General features: G+C 39.1%; 1 protein-coding gene across 1 annotated transcript in view; it reads right to left on the bottom strand.

Moving 5' to 3' along the window:
• Positions 1 to 22,141, bottom strand: part of LOC121368083 (retinal guanylyl cyclase 2-like) — a 75,720-nt gene that overhangs the window by 27,484 nt on the left and 26,095 nt on the right. The window contains 1 exon segment of the mRNA XM_041492627.1: positions 8,857 to 8,928. Within this exon segment, the coding sequence (XP_041348561.1) occupies positions 8,857 to 8,928 (72 nt within the window).

Genomic DNA, 22,141 nt, shown 5'->3' with positions numbered 1-22,141 from the left:
TCGATCCTGCGATCCATCGCTCTACAGTTGCGCTATGTTCCACGTCATTGTCCATCAGAACTTGTGTAATGCCGACAAGTCGAGAGCCGAGTCCACCGGGGCGTTGGCGATAATCGATATGTGTGTGCCCACCATTAGCATATGTTCACATGCATGTATGACATGTGTTATATTGTTAATAACCGACAACTGGACAATGATTCTAAAATCTGCGCTTATTGTTATGTGTGAGAATCGTCACATGTGTGATAGAACGCTATCAGTGATTCGGTGCTGCGTCGTAAATTAAGGCCAGTGACACACCAAGCAACTTTTAGAAATGTATTGAAAAACTATAGATTTTCTCCCCCACGTTATGGTATGTGAAATATTTCCCTTAAGCAAATGTCAATAATGTTAATTTTTATCCAGGTAAGGTGTTGTTTCAGGTGCTTGTTCTCACCGGAACAAGAGGAACGATGATTCACCAGGGTTTGATAATATATGAAAAAGAATTAGATACTTTGGTCAAATGATTTAGTTTTTCAAGAAATGGATATATCAATCAATGGTGAAACACACCGTAACCAGAATGTGTCATGTTCTATTAAGAACAATGGATTTTCTCAGTATTTTAGTACATTGCATTAAACACCTCTTTTTTTTATCTATTTGTTCCCCCCCCCCCCGTTCTCTCTCTCTCTCTCTCTCTCTCTCTCTCTCTCTCTCTCTCTCTCTCTCTCTCTCTCTCTCTCTCTCTCTCTCTCTCTCTCTCTCTCTCTCTCTCTCTCTCTCTCTCTCTCTCTCTCTCTATATATATATATATATATATATATATATATACTAGTATACGAATCTGTGAAACCACCGAGCTTTCACTGTCCATTTTTTAATTTATAAATAACATATACTAACTGATTTGCTTAGTTTGCCTTTATTTTTTTTGTGAGGCTTCTTTAGGTGTGTGTGTGGGGGGAGGGGGGTGGGTGGGTGGGGCTTCTGCATGTATACCTATTCCTTTATAACAGGGTCGGGACGTAGTCAAGTGGTAAAACGCTTTTTTTGATGCGCTGTCGGTCTAGGTTCGATCCCCGTCGGTGGTTCCACTGGACTATTTCTCGTTGCAACCACTGCCCCACGACTGGTATATCAAAAGCCGTGGTTTGTGTTATCATGTCTGTGGGATGGTGCATAAACAAAATCTCTTGCTACTGGGATCAATAGTAATTAAAAAAGTTTGTTTTATTTAACGACGCCACTAGAGCACATTGATTTTTTTATCTTATCATCGGCTATTGGACGTCAAACATATGGTCATTCTGACACTGTTTTTTAGAGGAAACCCGCTGTCGCCACATAGGCTACTCTTTTACGACAAGCAGCAAGCTTTTAGTTGCGCTTCCCACAGACAGGATAGCACAAACCATGGCCTTTGTTGAACCAGTTATGGATCACTGGTCGGTGCAAGTGGTTTACACCTACCCATTGAGCCTTGCGGAGCACTCACTCAGGGTTTGGAGTCGGTATCTGGATTAAAAAACCCATGCCTGTAGACCGATGGCCTAACAAAATTTTTGACATCAAATAGCCGATGATTGAAAAATCAATGTGTTCTAGTGGTGTCGTTAAAGAAAACAAACTTTTGTCTCTATTATATATAACTACTGTTGTCTTGTAAACCAAGTGCCAGCAGGGCCGTAGCTGGCGGAGGAGGGGGGGGGGGCAAGGGGGAAGACTCCTCCCTAAAGAAAAACACACCAAAACGTTTTAAGTATGTTACCTCCCTGAAATTGCTGAAAAATGGTATTTCAGAGCTTCTAGATTTCAAAATATCCTGGGGGTCATGCCTCCGGATCCTTTAATATCTTGCGCCTTCTGTGCCTGTTCGTTCCAATAATTCACCCCCCACCCACACCCCCCCCCCACACACACACACATACACACACCACCACCACCACCACCACCACCACACACAAACCCTAGCTACGGCCCTGCCACCACAGTCGTGGCATCCAAGAAAGTGCGGGTTTCTTCTTTCACGCCAAAAACCTGATCATGAAAGGCAGTGCTGTGTTGTGGGCAGGGATATTATTCCGTTGATGTGTCGACCTCGAACCGTTTGGATGGATTAAAAGTACGAATCGATACATAATACCATACTGCCATTGCACACGCGGCTTTAAAAATGACACTTTCAGGGAAATGGCTGATTGTGGGGGTTTTCTTTAGCATTCAAGACTCAAAGTACAAAATTAAATCTTATTTTCCAGTCTTGAAAAGTTCTCGAATGGTTTAATTTGTTTTATTCCGAACGTCGATTGTGTTACGATGACGTTGAAATCATCCAGGAGATTTGCGAGTAATGAATTCTTTGAAGTTGTTTTTTATTTAAGTTTGGCAGTGAAGTATTACCTCCTTAGATCAAAGTTGCAAACACAATGCAAGCAGGACTTGAAGAACGATCGAGTTACGTGCGTAGCTAATATGAAGTCATTCGAACGAATTTGTAGACGATTCAATAGAACAGAGTTACGTCCCCTGGGGAGTTCTTTAGCAGAGATTGGCATTGATGTGTTCGTGTCTCGAGAGACTATGAAACGAAGATACAAAACGTTTAAAGGCTTCATTTGTATTCATCCTTTAGATAAGTGCTTTAAGAGAGTCTATACAAATTAATATCGTACCGGACTCGGTTAAGCCATCGGACTAAAGCGTGGTAGGTAGTGAGTTGGCATCCCGGCACTGGCCCCAACCATGTTTGACTGTTTGTTTTGTTTAACTACACCACTAGACCACATTGATTTATTAATCATCGGCTATTGAAGGTCAAACACATGGTAATTTTGACATAGTTTAAGAGAGGAAACCCGCTACAAATCAATGTTAGAGCTCGAACTTAAGAATTTGCCTCCCACGGCAATATTTTAAATAATTTCCATGGGCAAAACAGCCAACAGACGGCAAATGTGAGAGCCCCTGCGCGTGCTGTAACCCAACCGTGGTGCAGGGGTGTAACATTCTCTTTGACAATGGCCAATACAGCACAAAATTGAAATTTTTAGTAAAAGTCAGTATCTATTTGTGTAGTTCATCAAGATAAACGTCTCCGGCACGATATTTATTATTGTGATGTTTATTGCTGTGCCGTAACGTTTATCCATTGAATCGAATTTTCCATTTGCAATCACGATTTAATAAAATCAGGCATATGTGCTTTATTTAAGAGCCTCAACACGTACAACAACATATTTTAATAAATTTTAGACAAAAATATTAAGTACAATACCTTTGGTAACCTTTCCAGGATTAGATGTTTGAAGATGACACATTTAAACATTTGAAAGCTATTTTTATCCTGGCACATCGAAAATGCGGAATGAAAATTTTGCGGAACGAGAATTATTCGTATCAAGCATTTTACGTACACCCAGTAAAAAGAAATATTGCGGAACTGAATGGAATTGATTATTAAATTTATTTATTTTGTTATTTTTGTTTCTACATATGTGCTTTGTGTGGGTTGCATTATATGCATTGTTAATAATATTATCACATTAAAGTTTTGGGGTGTATTATTCTTTTTTATTATTATTAAAAAAATGATTGTTAGTACAGGTCATTACTTATTTTAAGGCCTTCATTTATTTACTTTTTCCAAAATTATTATTTCCTTAGTAATTGTTTTTAAATATTATTATTACAGGCCATTGCTTACATGTGTTTCAAAGGTTTTTCTCTTTTTTTTTCTCTTCTTTTTTGTTTTAATTTCATTTCTTTTTTTTAGCTATAATTACTGGTCATTAGTTATTTAGGGGTTTTATTCAGTTAAATTTAATTGTTATTATTAATTTATTATCAATTAATTGATTTTTTAAAAATATTATTCATTAATTAAGTTTATTTATTTATTATTATTAAACGTGATATTCCATTAAATATCGTGGAATAAACTCGTGAACCCGAGACGAATAATAATAAAAATAATCCGATTCCACCAACAGTTTTCAATCACATTTTATATATGCTCACAATGGCCGGCGGGAATATTCGAGATTTTGTTCGTAACTGAAAATTGGATTAATGCAGGATTACTATTTGGACAAACTGTCTATTTATGCGTAAAACGTGACTCGGGAAGTTTTCTTTATACAGTAAGTGTTTATATTTATTGGTACATCTCATATTTCGCCACGAAATAATTAATTCCATGGTTGTATCGATTCCGCCTGAAATCTGGGCGGAAACGGCACGCTTGTTTTTGCTGTTCAAGTTGTACACATCGGGTCCAATAAATGTCAAAATGTTAAAAAACGGACCGTAGATGTTTACCTTGGTGAACTACTATTTGTGATATTTGTATTTTTGCACAGTTGTTTACACTGTTTTTATTTCAATCTTGAATTCTTATATTGATGTTGATCATCACTTTATTTGTTTGCATTACTATAGTTTGACACCCAGTAGCCGATGTATTTTTCGTGCTGGGGTGTCGTTAAACATTCATTCATTCATTCATTCATTCATTCATTCATTGCAATTGTGAGCCTGATTGTTTTTAAAGTAACATTTGCAGCAATATAGATGAATGAAAGGTTACTTTGCTGAATGTAGATATTTTTTTAATGTGCAAACGTTAAATACTGGCAGATAATGTACACCATTGCTGAGGAGCTTTACCGACGGCTCAAAAGTGCCGTCGGTGATGCTCTCTGCCTACGGCAATTGTTCTAGTAGTGTCGTTAAACCTCAGCAACTTTATACCAGCTGAAGTGTGCGTGAATATGTGGATGGCAATCATGCACACTTTTATACCCATGGTGAGAACGCATTGCACGGGCACAGCATACAGAATTTCAGACATGGGTGCGTTGAGACGACCCATTTGTTGGGGGTGATAGTAGGTACATGTGTTTGCATAGTGTGACGGTACATGCTCTTAATTTGTTTTCGCCTGTGGCGATATTAACTGTTTTAGAGGGCCGTGTGCAGTTCCAATATGCACTTAGCCCAGGTTGGCACCTTGTTACGTAATACCTTCGCGAGACCGTGCATCCCAATATGCACTTAGTCCAGGTGTGGAGGCCATGTGGCCAGTAGTTACGTAATACCTCTGCGAGTGCGGTTTCGACGACCGTGATTTTGGCGACTAGGCAACAGTAAGTCTAGGCTGGTAAGAAAAAAATACCGCTTGGTTACTGTGGAAATATACACATCATAAGATTCGGTTCCACGTGCTGTCTCCGGACCGGTCTGGGATTTTATAATAAATAGCTAGGGTTTTAGAGATATCGGGGAGAAACATATTGGAAGGCTTCCAGGGAACGTTCGTCCGTTTGGACTTGGTAAATATCATTTCTGCTCTGTTGTATAACCTAGATGTGATTGATGTGACTTTAAATATTTTAATACTGCATTATACCAATATTATTTAGACGGTTGGGGGTGATAGTAGGTACATGTGTTTACATAGCGTTTACCATTTTGTTGTGGCCTCTAACCGGAAGTACCATTACTCAGTTTGAAATCCAAATGCTACTTAGGAAACCTCACTCTGGGCCTAATCCACGAAGGCGATACATTCCTTCTTTCATAGTTAGTGTGTTGGACGGGCATCGTTAACATGTGTAGTACTAACAATATGAGTGACCCTTCAGTAGTATATATATATACCAGTTGTGGGGCAGTGGTTGCAACGAGAAATAGTCCAGTGGAACCACCGACGGGGATCGAACTTAGACCGACAGCGCATCCAGAAAAGCGTTTTACCACTTGACTACGTCCCGACTCTGTTGTAAAGGAATACGTATACATGCAACCCCCCCCCCCCCCCCCCCCGGCACACACACACACACCACCTAAAGAAGCCTCACCAAAAAATAAACGCAAACTAAGAAAATCAGTTAGTATACGTTATTTATAAATTAAAAAATGGACAGTGAAAGCTCGGTGGTTTCACAGATTCATATATATATATATAGAGAGAGAGAGAGAGAGAGAGAGAGAGAGAGAGAGAGAGAGAGAGAGAGAGAGAGAGAGAGAGAGAGAGAGAGAGAGAGAGAGAGAGAGAGAGAGAGAGAGAGAGAGAGAGAGAGAGAGAGAGAGAGAGAGAGAGAGAGAGAGAGAGAGAGAGAGAGAGAGAGAGGGGGATGGAGGGAGAGAGAGATGGGAAGAGAGAGAGATGGGAAGAGAGAGAGAGAGAGAGAGAGAGAGAGAGAGAGAGAGAGAGAGAGAGAGAGAGAGAGACAGAGACAGAGACAGAGACAGAGACAGAGAGACAGAGAGACTTCGGGATCTGGTTAGGAAGGAAAAAACAAAAATCAGAGAATGGTTTCAAATGGGTAAGCATATCAGGCAAGGTATCGACCGACTGAACAAAGTCCCGTCCCTCAGCGAGTTTTACACACCCGTTGAGGAGATCATCATTCGTTATTATGTATAACACACACTTGTTAACACATGTACGTTTGTTAACAATTTCAAGACACACGACTGGCTGCACCTAGGTGAATACCAGGTCACCAGTGTCATACCATCTAATGAAAAAACAGCACGATCGAAATCGACTTTACTGTGACTAATCGTTTGTCTGTGACGCGTAAGTTAGCTACAAGCGAAAGGGTAGTAAATACATTTTAGTCGAAAAAGATTTTAAAATATGTAACTAAACTAGAATACTACATTCGTGTCCGTTAGTTATCATTTATCTTACATTTCGTTGTTAGATATATCTTAAAACAACTTGCTGTGAGATAAATAGTATCTAACGGCCACCCATGTGTTACTCTCGCTAACCACTAAAATGTGCACAAGAGTCGTTAAAGAAAATATTTATTGTTTGGTTCTTTACAAGCGAATACATCTGTTAATAGTGTACGAAGTTTTGAAATGAGAAAGTTAACAAAAAAGTGTGTTTTGTGCGATTTGTAGGGTCTGCCCTAATGAATGAGACAACAGGCGTACATTCACTTAACCGATTTGGGATCTATCCCCGTCGGTGGGCCCATTGAGTTATTTCTCGTTCCAATCAGTAAACCAGGACTCGTATATCAAAGGCTGTGGTATGTGTTATCCTGTCTGTGGAATGGTGTATATAAAAGATGTCTTGCTACTAATGGACAAAATATGTAGCGGGTTTCCTCTCTGAGACTATGCGTCAGAATAACCAAATGTTTGACATCCAATAGCCTATGATTAATAATTAATGTGCTCTATGTTGTCGTTTAAGTCAGGGGCGAGTTCAGGAGGGTGAGCGCTCGCGAACAGTTAAACGTGGTCGTGTTCTTTCTTTCTTTCAAATTATTTTCGTGCTTATATCCAATTGGGGTTCAAGCACGCTGTCCTGGGCACACACACACACACACACACACACACACACACACACACACACACACCTCAGCTATCTGGGCTGTCTGTCCAGGACAGTGGGTTAGTAGTTAACGGTTAGTGATAGAGAAGAGGGTTGTGTAGTGGTCTTACACCTACCAATCTAGTCGTTAAAACTCGCTGTGGGTGGGAGCCGGTACCGGGCTGCGAACCCTGTACCTACCAGTCTTATATCCGATGGCTTAACCACGACACCACCGACGCCGGCAAGTGCAAGAGAGCACCAGCAGCCAGACCAGGGTCGGTTATAGATGGGGGCATTCGTGGTGCTATTGAAATTTGAATGTCACATAGGATTAAGTAAGAAAAAATGTAAAGATTGCGTAGTTTTCATGACGTAATTTTGGCGCTTAAAAGGATAGACCTTAGTTTCAACCCGTGAACATTAACACTAAGTTTAGTTAAAGGGACAGACCCTAGTTTCAACCCGTGACAATTAACACTAAGTTTAGTTAAAGGGACAGACCCTAGTTTCAACCCGTGAAAATTAACACTAAGTTTAGTTAAAGGGACAGACCCTAGTTTCAACCCGGTAAAATTAACACTAAGTTTAGTTAAAGGGACAGACCCTGGTTTTAACACGTGGAAATTAACACTAAGTTTAGTTAAAGGGACAGACCCTAGTTTCAACTTGTGACAATTAACACTAAGTTTAGTTAAAGGGACAGACCCTAGTTTCAACCCGGTAAAATTAACACTAAGTTTAGTTAAAGGGACAGACCCTAGTTTTAACCCGGTAAAATTAACACTAAGTTTAGTTAAAGGGACAGACCCTAGTTTCAACCCGTGAAAATTAACACTAAGTTTAGTTAAAGGGACAAACCCTAGTTTCAACCCGGTAAAATTAACACTAAGTTTAGTTAAAGGGACAGACCCTAGTTTCAACCCGTGAAAATTAACACTAAGTTTAGTTAAAGGGACATACCCTAGTTTCAACCCGTGACAATTAACACTAAGTTTAGTTAAAGGGACAGACCCTAGTTTCAACCCGGTAAAATTAACACTAAGTTTAGTTAAAGGGACAGACCCTAGTTTCAACCCGTGAAAATTAACACTAAGTTTAGTTAATCTACAATCCTGTAACACATTTGGATAAAGTTACAATTGAGTGAAACATGACTCTGTGACTGAAATGGTGAAATTACCCTCTAAAAATGACTAAAACTCGACTCCATAACTGTTACTTCTCAGACGAACGTGCGTTTTTAAAAAAATATGAGAAATGCATTTTGTGATATTAAAAACATCAGGATGACCAAAAACACTTCGAATGTACGGAAACTGATAATCTAAACCATACAATCTAAGTAAAATATGATTTCAGTTAACAAAAACGGTTATAATAGTAAAATATATGTCTTAATGTTTAAAAACTAGGGTATGTCCCTTTAATTTGGAACGGTCCATCGAAAGAGAAATGGAGCTGTTCGGTAATTTGGATTTAGTTTGCCGAGTGGTAACATTATGTGGAAGAACCAGTCTAGCTGTACTTACCCTCACGAGATCTGACAAGAGCGAGAATTTGAAATCCCAGTCGAGTTTAATGTCTTCGTTGTTTATCACGTCCTGCAACAGAAAAAAAAATATGACATTCAATTACGGTTCAAGTACGCTGTCCTGGGCACACGCACAAAGACACACACTCACGCATGCGCTTCAGCTATTTGGGCTGTCTGTCCAGGGCCCCGTTCCACGAAGCGATCTTAGCGCTAAGATCACCTTAAGTGCATAATTACCGTATGCACTTAAGGTGATCTTAGCGCTAAGATCGCTTTGTGAAATGGGGCCAAGGACGGTAGGTTAGTGACTAGTTGTTAGTGGTTAGTGAGAGAGAGGTGGGTGTAGTGGTCTTACACCTACCCAATGAGTTGTTAAATAAGCTCTGGGTGGGAGCCGGTACCGGGAGGCGAACTCAGTACATATCAGACTTAAAGCTGTTAGAAATGATAATGTGACAATTTATATATTTTATTTGTGTCGATTATTAATATCTTATAGTCTTCATATGGAGTAGCTCAGTGCTATTTTAGATGTTTTGGTGTTTAGTGGATGCTGTATGTATTAACTGATGTGACACTTTAATAAACAAGTTTTCTTACAACAACATCATTCGTTATTTTTGATAACACATACTTGTTTACAAATGTACGTTTGTTAACAATTTCAAGACATGCAAATGGATGCTCCAATGCCATACTACCCAATGGAAGAACAGCACGGTCGAAATTGATTACACTGTGACGTACACGTATTATATACTTAACCTGACAATCATTTATGTGTGACGCGTAAGTTAGCTACACGTGTAAGGACTTTAAATAACTTTTAGTCAAAAATATTTTTAAAATGTGCTGATATTTCTAACAAATTTAAGAAATAGAATATTACATTCGTGTCCGTTAGATACCATTTATCTTAAAACTCGTTGGTTAAAAACGTATCCAACTTTGCTCGTTAGATACGTTTTAAAACAACTTGATGTAAGATAGATGGTATCTAACTGCCACTCATGTATTATTCTCTATGTTTATCTGGCTGTCTGTCTGCGACATGAGAGAAATACAGTCACCACAAATCTGACACTTAAAGGTATCACACAACTGTTGTGGCCAACCTGCGGCGTTTAGGTGATGATTTATTTCATTTAAATTGTATTAATCTTCATTTTGTAACAAGGACAGATCATCAAGTGAGCGCTTTACCAATGGGATACTTCCCGCCCGAATTTATAACGATAATATTATATAAAACTGTTTTACCAAAATTATAATACTATTTAATATTGATTTTGCCAACGAAGATACCAATTAGAAAGAAGAGCCACCACCATCTAAGCACTGCTATAGTTACAAGCGAACTACCCCTGAACTCATCCACGGACTGGGTAACTGTGGAATACCGTCAAGGGGAAACGGCATCTGGTTGCTTGAGTAATGATCTTCGATTAATATCTAGTAATCTACGTGTGGATCCCCGTATAATCTTACCGCACTTTTCCCTTTAGAAACAATTGGTTTTCTCGCTGACTGTCTCGTATGGTGGTGGTTGTGGGGAGTTGAGTGATAGGGGAGCGGGATGGGTAGGTTTCATCACATCGTGTCCTGATACAATGTGTTTTTGTTTTGTTTTTCATGGTTCTATTTCTTACTTTTATGACGTCATTTGACATTGGATTTTATTGCAGATGGGGTTTTTTTCTCTTGTTCCAGCCAGTGCGCCACAACTGGATAAAGGCCGTGGTATGTACTTCCCTGTCTGTGGCAAAGTGCATAATTATAAAAGACTCGTAGACATCAAAGTAGCGGGTTTCCTTTGATGTCTACGAGTCAGAATGACCAAATGTTTGACATCCAATAACCTATGATTAATTATCAATGTGCTCCATTGGTGTCGTTAAACAAAACACACTCTTCTTTTTGCAGATGTGTTTCTTTATTGCAGTATAAAACCAATAATTCACCACTACAGAAGCGTTTATTCTCGATCATTTACGGTAATTATAGACCGTCTTGGGGGATTTATGAGTTGATTGTGGGAACAAAGCATGTTTAATCTACTTCGATATCAGTAGCGTTGCGGTCAAGGCTGCCCCAGAGTCCCTCACGTGCCACTACTTGATCCGTGGGGCAATCCAGCAAACCGCACGCCGAACATAAACATATTTTACACTAACTAAATTGTGCACCGCAGACGATTCAACCGACGGCTATGTTTTATTATTAATATTCCCGGCGCAATAACATTAATTTGTGATAAAAAAAAAGAGCCAAAATCTATCTGCTTTGGAGACAAAAGTAACATTGCCGTCCCTATTCTATAACTTCGGGTTTGGGGTGGGATGGGTAAGTATAAAATTATCAGAACATAGTAACTTATAGTTCATCCCATCTTCCTACAATTTTTTTTTTTTTTTTTATTTTTTTTATTATTTTTTTTTTTGGGGGGGGCTTTTTTTTTTTTTTTTTTTAAATAATTTCAGTTTGGTTTCACGTAAAACGAAAAGTAAAAGCGTTTTGGAAATAACAAATATATTATATTTTTGTTTCAAATTTAGAAAATAATAGAAATAAAGAACTTCTAGTAAATTCCATAGTACGAGTAAAGGCGATCCACTTGGGACGGACTATGGGCAATTCTTTACATGGGTAACCCAGTGGTAAAGCGCTCGCTTGATGTGCGGTCGGTTTGGGATCGATCCCCGTCAGTGGGCCCATTGAGCTATTTCTCGCTCCAGCCAGTGCACCACGACTGGTACACCAAAGGCCGTGGTATGTGCTATTCTGTCTGTGGGATACCTGTGTGGTCCTTAACCATAAACAGTCCGACTACATATAACCGTAAATAAAATGTGTTGAGTGCGTCGTTAAATAAAAAATTTTACTTCCTTCCTTATTTAGATGGACCAAAAAGATAAAATAGAAAAAAAAAAAAAATCACTTATAATTTTATTTTAATAAAAAAAGCTACTTCACGGTGTTTTTCGGACAAACTATCCCTGCCTCCCGTACGTTTCTGATTACTTGTTTTGGTACCCAACACTATGGGTTTAAAGTATTGTTTTTGTTTAACGACACCACTAGAACACATTGATTTATTAATCATCAACCACTGGATGTCAAACATTTGGTAATTTTTCACTCGTAGTCAGAGAGAGGAAACCCGCTACATTTTGCCATTAGTAGCAAAGAATCTTTTATATGCACTTTTCCACAGACAGGAAAGCACATACCACGGCCTTTGACCAGTTGTGGTGCACTGGTTGAAACGAGAAAAAAACATCCAATCAGTTGAACGGATCCACCGACGTGGTTCGATCCTGCGAAGCAAGCACGTCAGGCGAGCACTCAACCGACTGAGCTAAATCCCGCTTGTTATGGGTTTAAATCATCGTGTTTAAGGCTTTTAGGTAGGTACTGGGATCGTAACTATCCCAATGCCGTGCCAGAGTTATTACACAGCTTAACTTCTTCTTTTTTTTTGTTTCTTCGTTTTGTGCCCTTTATTTTATACCTCTCCGCCTCAAATAGCAGCATCGGTATAGCAGACGCATAAATAGAAGGTCATATCTAGGTAGAATAAAATACATTTAAAAAATAATAATACAGACATAAACCCCATGTATTGTTTCATATTTTGTTTCGGCGTGTGTGTGTGTGTGTGTGTGTGTGTGTGTGTGTGTGTGTGTTTGTCTGGGGTGGGGTGAGGGGCGTAACTGCCACACTTGTACCCCCGCTGTTAGTTAGACTAGGTGCGGTCCTGACAATGGGTTACAATGATGAATAGTATAGTAGGCCTCAGTCGTTCCACCCAATGCAACACGACTGGTATATCAAAGGCCGTGGTATGTACTACCTTGTCTGTGGGATGGTGCATATAAAAGATCCCTTGCTGCTAATCGGAAAGAGTAGCCCATGAAGTGGCGACAGCGGGTTTCCACTCTCAATATCTGTGTGGTCCTTAACCATATGTCTGACGCCATATAACCGTAAATAAAATGTGTTGAGTGCGTCGTTAAATAAAACATTTCTTTCCGACCAGGTTTAGTGGGTGTGTTTATTTAAACCACTATCCTAGATGAAAGAGCTGGACAACAGGTGTTGTCCTTTTCATGTTATGTTGTTCTCAGGCAGGCAAAGGTACATACAGATATACGTGGGCCTGCTGATATTAATCAAAAATACTATAGCCCCTAACCTATATATGAAGAAAAAAAACCCAAACATATAACGTTAATAAGTGTGGTCTGTGGCTTTAATGCACGATGTAAGACGCCCTGTTTGATTAGCACTCCTTTCAGAGAAACATCAGGCGGGCGCTTGTCTTCACCGCTAGAACAGAACATTCAACGATGAATAAATATGTGGACAAAAAAAATAAACGAAATCCCCTGTATCAAACACGTCTATCGGACTTTGATTAGTGCCCAGCCATCTTAGACTAAAATCAAATCCATCTCCCTGTACGTTTTTCTCTAACTTAATTGGCATCTGCACTCAAAGCAGTCGCAGAATCGTCGTCAAATTGCTTTTAATCTCATCAGACACATCGGAAGTGGTTGGTGAGACCACGGGTCTTGAATTGACATTAAAGTGACAGATCCTAGGGTGTTTTTTTTATAAACTCTACGGCACATTATTCACCATCATGACGGAGTTATTTTGTGGGGTTTTTGTTTTAATACCAGTAATTAAAATCGGCCATTACTTCGATTTCGTTGCTTCACTCTACCACGCACAGTCTGAAACACAGGTATTAGTAAAAGTAACGCTTTTTCGACTGAAGTTTCAAGCACGTTATCCTGGCTACACACGTCAACTCTTTTTGGCCGTCAGACCAGGATAGTGGGTACAGTCTCATGTAGACTAAATGATGCACGTGCGTGCGATCCGTCTGCAAAACGCATGCGGCCAGCCAACATGAAATAATTTTATTTGGTGTATAAGCCTAAAACGCAACCTTAATTTTGACATATAGTCTTAGAGAGGAAACCCGCTACATTTTTCATTTAGCAGCAAGGGGTCCTGTATATGCACCATTCGACAGACAGGTTTTCACATAACACGGGTTTTGATATAACATTCGTTGTGCACTGCCTGGAACGAGAAATAGCCTAATGGGTCCGCCGACGGGGATCGATCCCAGACCGACAGCGCCTCACGCGAGCGCTTTACCACTGGGCTACGTCCCGCTCCTAAACGGGCACCAAGTACCGCATCTAAAATACAATACGTTTTAGGAAATCTGATACTTCTGACTTTTAGTTTAATTAGTTTTTGACGTCGCTCGTGCAACGTGACTTAAACAAGAGAAGTACAAACAGCAAGTAGATGTACTTAAGTGAAACGAATCGACGCTTGCGGTTCAGAAGACAATCCGTCATATACGCCATTGCTCCTTCTAATTCTTGAACCTATATATTTGATGTTTAATCGTGTTAGGACAAAATTAGTGTGCATTTATAGCCCATACACTTGTTAAATGCCGTATAAATTAGACGGCGGCAAAAAGAAGAAAAAAAAAGAGACAGAAAAAAAAGTTGTAGAATTATCAATGAATTCGCAATTTGTCAGTGCGCCAATCGATAGGTAGGATTTAGCAATGACAGCAATACGTCCTTTTAATCACAGGCAGATGTAACGAACGATACAATTTGAATGGGATATATATTTTTTTCTTCTCGCTCTCTCTCTCTTTGAGGGAGGCAATTCAGCGAGTGTGTAGGCTATTTTTGTTCGGAAATTTAAAGAGACTATCCCGATATTGCAGTGTTTAGGATAGGCAGATAGAAAGAAATAAAGTTAGTTTTTTAACGATACCACTAGAGCACATTTATTTATTAATCATCGGTTATTGGATGTCAAACATTTGGTAATTGTGACATATAGTCTTAGAAAGGAAACCCGCAACATGTGTCCATTAGTAGCAAGGGATCTGTTATATGCAATATCCCACAGAAAAGATATCATATGCCACGGCCTTTGATATACCAGTTGTGGTGCACTGGCTGAAACGAGAAATAGCCCAGTGTGCCCACCGACGGGGATCGATCCCACACCGACCGCGCATCAGGCGAGTGGGCTCTGTCCCGCTCCAATATACAGATATATATCACCTCATTCATTTCATTTCAACTTGTTTTCGTACTTATATCCAATTACAGGTTCAAGCACGCTATCCTGGGCATACACACACCTATGCTATCTGGGCTGTCTGTCCAGGGCAGTGAGTTAGTTGTTAGTTGGTTAGTGATTAGTGAGAGAGAAGAGGGTGTAGTGATCTTACAACTACCCACTGAGTCATTAAAACTCGGTCTGGGTGGGAGCCGGTACCTACCAGCCTTATGTCCGATGGCTTAACCACGACACCACATGGTGGGGGGGGGGGGGGGGGGGGGGGGGGTAGTAAGGTTTACAGGAACCATACATGTATGTAAATGTGGAACAGGTGCTCTCAAATAAAAAGAGGCGCAACATAATGTCAAAGAAACCCAGTGACCTTTCATGATTTGTTTCGACCATGTTATTCATTTCGTGTGATCTGGGCTTAATATGTCTCTCTGCATCTGTGTTAGAGACTTGGTAAAGGTATATATACACTATGTATCTATTCATAATAAACGACAACTTAGTTGTCAACGCAATAGTCTTGCAAACAAACAATGGAATACATGTACTATGCAGTTAAAGTTAGTTTTGTGTAACGACACCACTAGAGCACATTAATTAATCGTCAGTTATTGGGTGTCAAAGATTTGGTAATTCTGACATGTAGTCATCATAGGAAACCTGCTACATTTTTCCATTAGCAGCAAGGGATCTTTTATAGTCACTTTCTCACAGACAAGAAAGCACATACCACGAACTTTGACCAGTTGTAGTGCACTGGTTGGAACTAGAAGAAAAAAAACTCCAATCAGTTGAATTGATTAGTAAAGGTGTATACACTATGTATCTGTTCAAAATATTAACCGGCCTCGGTGGCGTCGTGGTTAGGCCATCGGTCTACAGGCTGGTAGGTACTGGGTTCGGACCCCAGTCGAGGCATGGGATTTTTAATCCAGATACCGACTCCAAACCCTGAGTGAGTGCTCCGCAAGGCTCAATGGGTAGGTGTAAACCACTTGCACCGGCCAGTGATCCATAACTGGTTCAACAAAGGCCATGGTTTGTGCTATCCAGCCTGTGGGAAGCACAAATGAAAGATCCCTTGCTGCTAATCGGAAAGAGTAGCTCATGTAGTGGCGACAGCGGGTTTCCTCTCAAAATCTGTGTGGTCCTTAGGCATATGTCTGACGCCATATAACCGTAAATAAAATGTGTTGAGTGCGTCGTTAAATAAAACATTTCATGTTCAAAATAAACGACAACTTAGTTGTCAACGCAATAGTCTTGAAAATAAACAATGGAGTACATGCACTATAAATGTGAACTGTTATGTGTAGTGTGTGAGTGCCATATTAAGGTGAGAAAATGGATGTAAAAGCATCCTTGCTGCTACTCGGGTGGAGTAGCCTGTCTTAGACAACTTTGGGTATATTCTCTCAGATGATCTTTAAGCTTTAATATTTTATATAACGATGCACTCAATACATTTTATTTACGGTTGTATGGCGTCGGACATATGGTTAAGGACCACACAGATATTGAGAGAGGAAACCCGCTGTCGCCACTTCATGGGCTACTCCTTTCGATTAGCAGCAAGGGATGTTTTATATGCACCATCCCACAGACAGCATAGCACATACCACGACCTTTGATATACCAGTCGTGGTGCACTGGCTGGAACGAGAAATAGCCCAATGGGCCCACCGACGGGGATCGATCCTAAACCGACCGCACGCCAAGCGGGCGCTTTACCACTGGGCTACGTCTCGCCCATAAGCAATGGAGTACATGCACTATAAATTGTAACTGTTATGTGTATGCCCCGAGTTGGGCCCCTGGCCTGTGGGGGAGGGGGGGGGGGGGGGGGGACATCTCGAAACCCCTGTGGTATATGAGCATGTAAAACATTTTCGGATCGGATTGTTATGTTTAGTGTGGAAGTACCATATTAAGTGGAGAAAATGGTCGTAAAAGCATCCTTGCTGCTACTCGGATGGAGTAGCCCTGTCTTACACACCTTGAAGTATTTTCTTTCAGAAGAAGTAAAGGCGGCGTCACACGACACAAGTGCATCGTACTTGAATAGCATACTATTTTGTTCTTTGTACAATAAAACATGTTTTCAATCAATCATCTGATGGAATCGTAATGTGTTTTCTTGTCACAGTCGGCTATTCTTGCAGTTATTCTCGCACGTGTGACGTCGGCTTAAGTGAAAAAAATAGCTGTACGAGGATTACTCTCTTATTTCTTGGCAATTAATGGTGGTCCAAGTCTCAATATGTTTACCTCGTGTTTACCTAATTTCAATCCATGGAAATGGACGCTAAGTTTAATGAATCTATATACCTTCAACACACATTTGGAAAAGGTTAACACCGAGAGAAGCTAAAGCCTGTGATGTTTAAAGAGGGAATTGCCGCTAAATATATCTTGAGCTTGTTCCGATAACCATAACTTCTCAGACGAACGTGCGTTTTTAGAATTGTGCAAAAATGCATTTTGGGGGTATTGCAGAAACATGAATGACCAGAACCACTTCAGGTGTATAAACATGAACATTCTAAACAATTAAATGTAAGCACTTCTAATTTAACCTATCAAAAACGACTTTAATAGTGAAAAACACGTCGCAGGGTCTGTCACTTTAAATCAAACGACTTCACAAAGGACCGGAGGCGAGATGCAGTCCAATGGTAAAGAGCTCGACTGGTGCGCGGTCGGTCTAGGATCGATCCCCATCAGTGGACCCATTGGGCTATTTCTCATTCCATCCAGTGCATCACGACTGGACCCGTTGGGCTATTTCTCGTTCCAAATATAGCGGGTTTCCTCTCTAAGTCTAAATGTTATCCTATCGCCTGTGACTAATAAAGCAATGTGTTCTAGTGGTGTCGTTAAACAAAATCGAAACTTTAATATGTCAGAATTATCAAACGTTTGGCATCCAATAGCCGATGAGTAATAAACCAATGTGCTCTAGTGGTGTCGTTAAACTAGACAAACTTCTTGTCATCCTCAAAGAAGGAAGGAAATGTTTTATTTAACGACGCTCTCAACACATTTTATTTACGGTTATATGGCGTCGGACATATGGTTAAGGACCACACAGATATTGAGAAAGGAACTTCATGGGCTACTCTTTTCGATTATCAGCAAGGGATCTTTTAATGCACCATCCCATAGACAGGATAGCACATACCATGGCATTTGATATACCAGTCGTGATGCACTGGCTGGATCCCCAAGGAAATTACCTATGCATGAAAACAATTTGCACGCATTATTAGCCGTATCAGTTGGTCCAGCGATATCAGTGAATGAGATCAAATTATTTCGGAAGATAAATGGCAACAAAGTACGCTCTAGGGATGTTAGGGCTTCGGATGGATTGCCTTTCAATAACGGTAATCCGTCGGACTTATTATTTTTCCATATAGCTAACAGTAGCTTTACAGCCACTCACGGCGTAATTTGTTTACAGCGAAACAGTTAAAATAGTCCCGAAGGAACTATTTCGTTTGAACTTCATACACTAGTAAAGGAACAGGGATGTCATACACACACACGCACGCGCACGCACACACACACACACACACACACACACACACACACACACACACACACACACACACACACACACACACACACACACACACACACATACATACATATATATATATTCCAGGAAGGTCGATTAATCAATGTGGAACATTATTTCGGTCAAACTTTTTTTTATTCTGTTGATCACACAGTTGTTTATTGTTTTGTTTTTAGTAATTTTTGTTGTTTGAATTTGCGATTTACAGACAAAAATACGTCAACTTTCAAATTTCACTTTTGACCCCAATTGTCCTTCAAAATCTTTGGTGGTCATAAAACCTACTGTAATACTGAACTACCAGTTGTAATGTTTGCCCAGTTAATTCACTACTATCATATAGCCATTCCCCACAGCTAATATACCTTACAATTTTGGCAAGTGTAAATTCTTAGTAGAGTTCCCCTACTTTTTTGTAGAGTATATATATGTATATTATATATATATATATATATATATATATATATATATATATATATATATATATATATATATATATATATATATTATTCTTATTTATATGCGGTCTTGTGGTATATATTCTTGCGCAAAATAAACTCGTACAATAAACAGGAAGCGAAAACAACGTATGTGAAGTTCTGTATTTATACCACTGAACTCATTTGGTTGACGTTCCCGTAACGTTGTAGTGCGCCAATCGATGACGTGATTTAGTGACGTCGAAGTGCTACATCCCACTTGGCGTTCTAGTGGGATGTATCACGTTGATATGTACACTGATATTTATAACCAAATGGGTGATGAAATCGAGCTTACAACAGTTTAGTATTACAAAGGAAAGGCCCACTGTAGTCCAATCTACAGTGTGTAGGTAATAGTAGCTAACAACGGTATATCAATACATTTACATCTTAAAAGAACACAGTTAGGATGAACACAATTACTTGTAAAGAAATCAAGAACAGATACAGATCAGGCCCGTAGGAAACGACTTTGGGAGTGTGTGTGTGAGGGGGGGGGGGGGGGGGGGGCACTGACGGATCGGGTACAAATTCTATATCAGATTTTGGTTACTTGCCCCCGCCCCCTCCCCGGCTCCCCCACCCCTCCCCCCGGCCCCCCGGTTCCTACGGGCCTGCAGAAAGTTTTAGTAAACACGTTATTGTGTTCAAGGACAGCGAAATAAAATACTATGCTACGAAATGGCAAAAACAAGGTTGAATTTAGTACGAAATTACCAGACCTATGGTACGAAATGACCATAAAGTATGGTACGAAATTACAATGAAACGAAATTACTATTGTAGGAATTGACTATGGTAGCAATTTACTACGGTACGAAATTACTATGGTGCGAAATTACTATGGTACAAAATTACTATGATACAAAATTACTATGGTACGAAATTACTATGATACGTTACTATGGTACGAAACTATTATGATACGAAACTACTATGGTACAAAATTGCAATGGTAGGAAGTGACTACAAACCATGGTACGAAATTACTATGGTACGAAATTACAATGGTAGGAAATGACTATAAACCATAGTACAAAATTACTATGATAGAAAATTACTATGGTACGAAATAACTATCGTATGAAATTAGTATGATACGAAATTACTATGGCACGAAATTACTCCCAGCGTCTGGGACAGTGTGGACGGACAATATCCTTTTATCGACTTGCAAATGTCAAGTGTCCAGTCGTATGTCACCAACACAACAGTCGGAGCCAATTTGCGACCATTAGCGGTTTCCCGCCACTTCTGCTAACAAGGCGGGAAACAACACTGGTACTTCAGTGGCAGACGTAATAGAAAAATCCGTTAAAATCACCAGCGTCTACAAGAAACAAAATTATCGTCTGCTATTCAGAGAGGCGCTCAGCGAGAAAAACGTGTTTGACTAACAAAACTCAATCATGCCTAAAGCAAATTGAACTGAATCAAAAGTGTTTCGAAGCTAACTGTTTAACAGGCATTATAACACTGTCGTTTCCTAAAATGTCCATCATACACTAAGTAAATTCACATTTACATGAATTATATCATGAATGCATTTTGTGTTTTTGTGTGGGCTAAAAAAAAGATTTGACATAAATGCACGCACGTTAAATAACTGCCAATTAGCTGGAACTCGTTCACTGTTGGAATATTAAACAATCGAATACTGTAATATACGGCAATAGGTATCCTTCACTATTAAAATAATCAAGGGACATTCCTGAGTTTGCTGCAATTTTTAAAATGCTATTGACTAACAGAGACTTTTTAACGATTGTAATTACATATTAAATATATTTTTCTATATAAAATATTAGTGGCTGTATATTAAACGTGTTTCTGATCGTTCTAATATTTGTACTAGCTTAAATTTCATTTCGTTTTCTAAAAGAATTGTTTCTCGTACGTATGAAATTATTGAAGACAAAATCCAGTTTGGGCTTCTTACAAATACTAAGACGAACAGAAACACACCGAATATACAGACACTGATATTCTAAACAAGAAAATACATTTAATATGAAAGTTTAATCTTAGACATATTTTATTAGTCGGAAACATCTTACAATGCAGCAAACTCAGGAATGTCCCTTTAAATAATCGAATACGGTAATATACGGTAATAGGCATCGTTCACTATAGACATATTAGACAATTGAATACGGTAATATACGGTATTATTACCCTCCTGGTGAAGATATAGCGGTGTCGTACAAATTTCGTACGCACCGCCAGGTGCATATTACAAACTGTATTTTGATTTGTCAACAGGGAACAGAGTCAATTTCGATTGGTTGGACAGCGACCTTATTAGCATAACCTGGACTATTATTTTTTTCATTCATAATTAATGTCAAGATCAGTAACATCCCACAACTTTTACTACAAATGTCATTCACCGATTCAGCAATGTCATTCATTAAAAGTCTATGTAAACTGGACCGCGCGAGAAATATTTTTAAATAAAAAATTGAAATAAAATAATGAACAGAACAATAATTAAACATATTTATTTTATTTATTATGTGGATTTTTGGTCTACAAATTGTTATTGTCACTTGTGATTTGTGAATTCATCATTATTAAGGTCGACGACAGTCACATTTTGGACCCTTGTTTTGGCTTCGTACACAATAAATGAAATCTATCCAACGTTAATTTTTTTCATACGATATATTTGACAAAAGGTACTTTTTTATTTTTTAAAACTTAAACTTAATATTTTTTGTAGAATTATGAAAAATTTAAATATACCGACCTGTAAACAGCGTTGTTTGCTTGTTGTAGAAATTTAACAGGGGTCAAGGTTAGTAGACCAGTTTTTATTTTAATGTGGCGAAGCATTGTAATAATATAGCTAATTTGAATTTGAATGACGTCAGAATTCCAATGACGTCACTTTGCACCTCCTTACAATAACCATAAATTGGGTACATGACAATTCCGTTTTAAGAATGCTAAAAAAAAAACAATGCAATATTCCTATTGATTTTGTTTGGGTTTTTTGGAGGGTTTTTGTAACATTACTGAAGCACCTGAATGTGTTTGAAGAAAATTCTGTGATTAAAAAATTGTACATTTTACGAAATATGGATTTCAAG

This window comes from Gigantopelta aegis, chromosome 1 (genome assembly GCF_016097555.1).
Source record: "Gigantopelta aegis isolate Gae_Host chromosome 1, Gae_host_genome, whole genome shotgun sequence".
In the NCBI taxonomy this organism is placed as follows: domain Eukaryota; kingdom Metazoa; phylum Mollusca; class Gastropoda; order Neomphalida; family Peltospiridae; genus Gigantopelta; species Gigantopelta aegis.
Note: the sequence above shows the minus strand (reverse complement) of the source record. Positions and strands in the feature narration are given on the sequence as shown.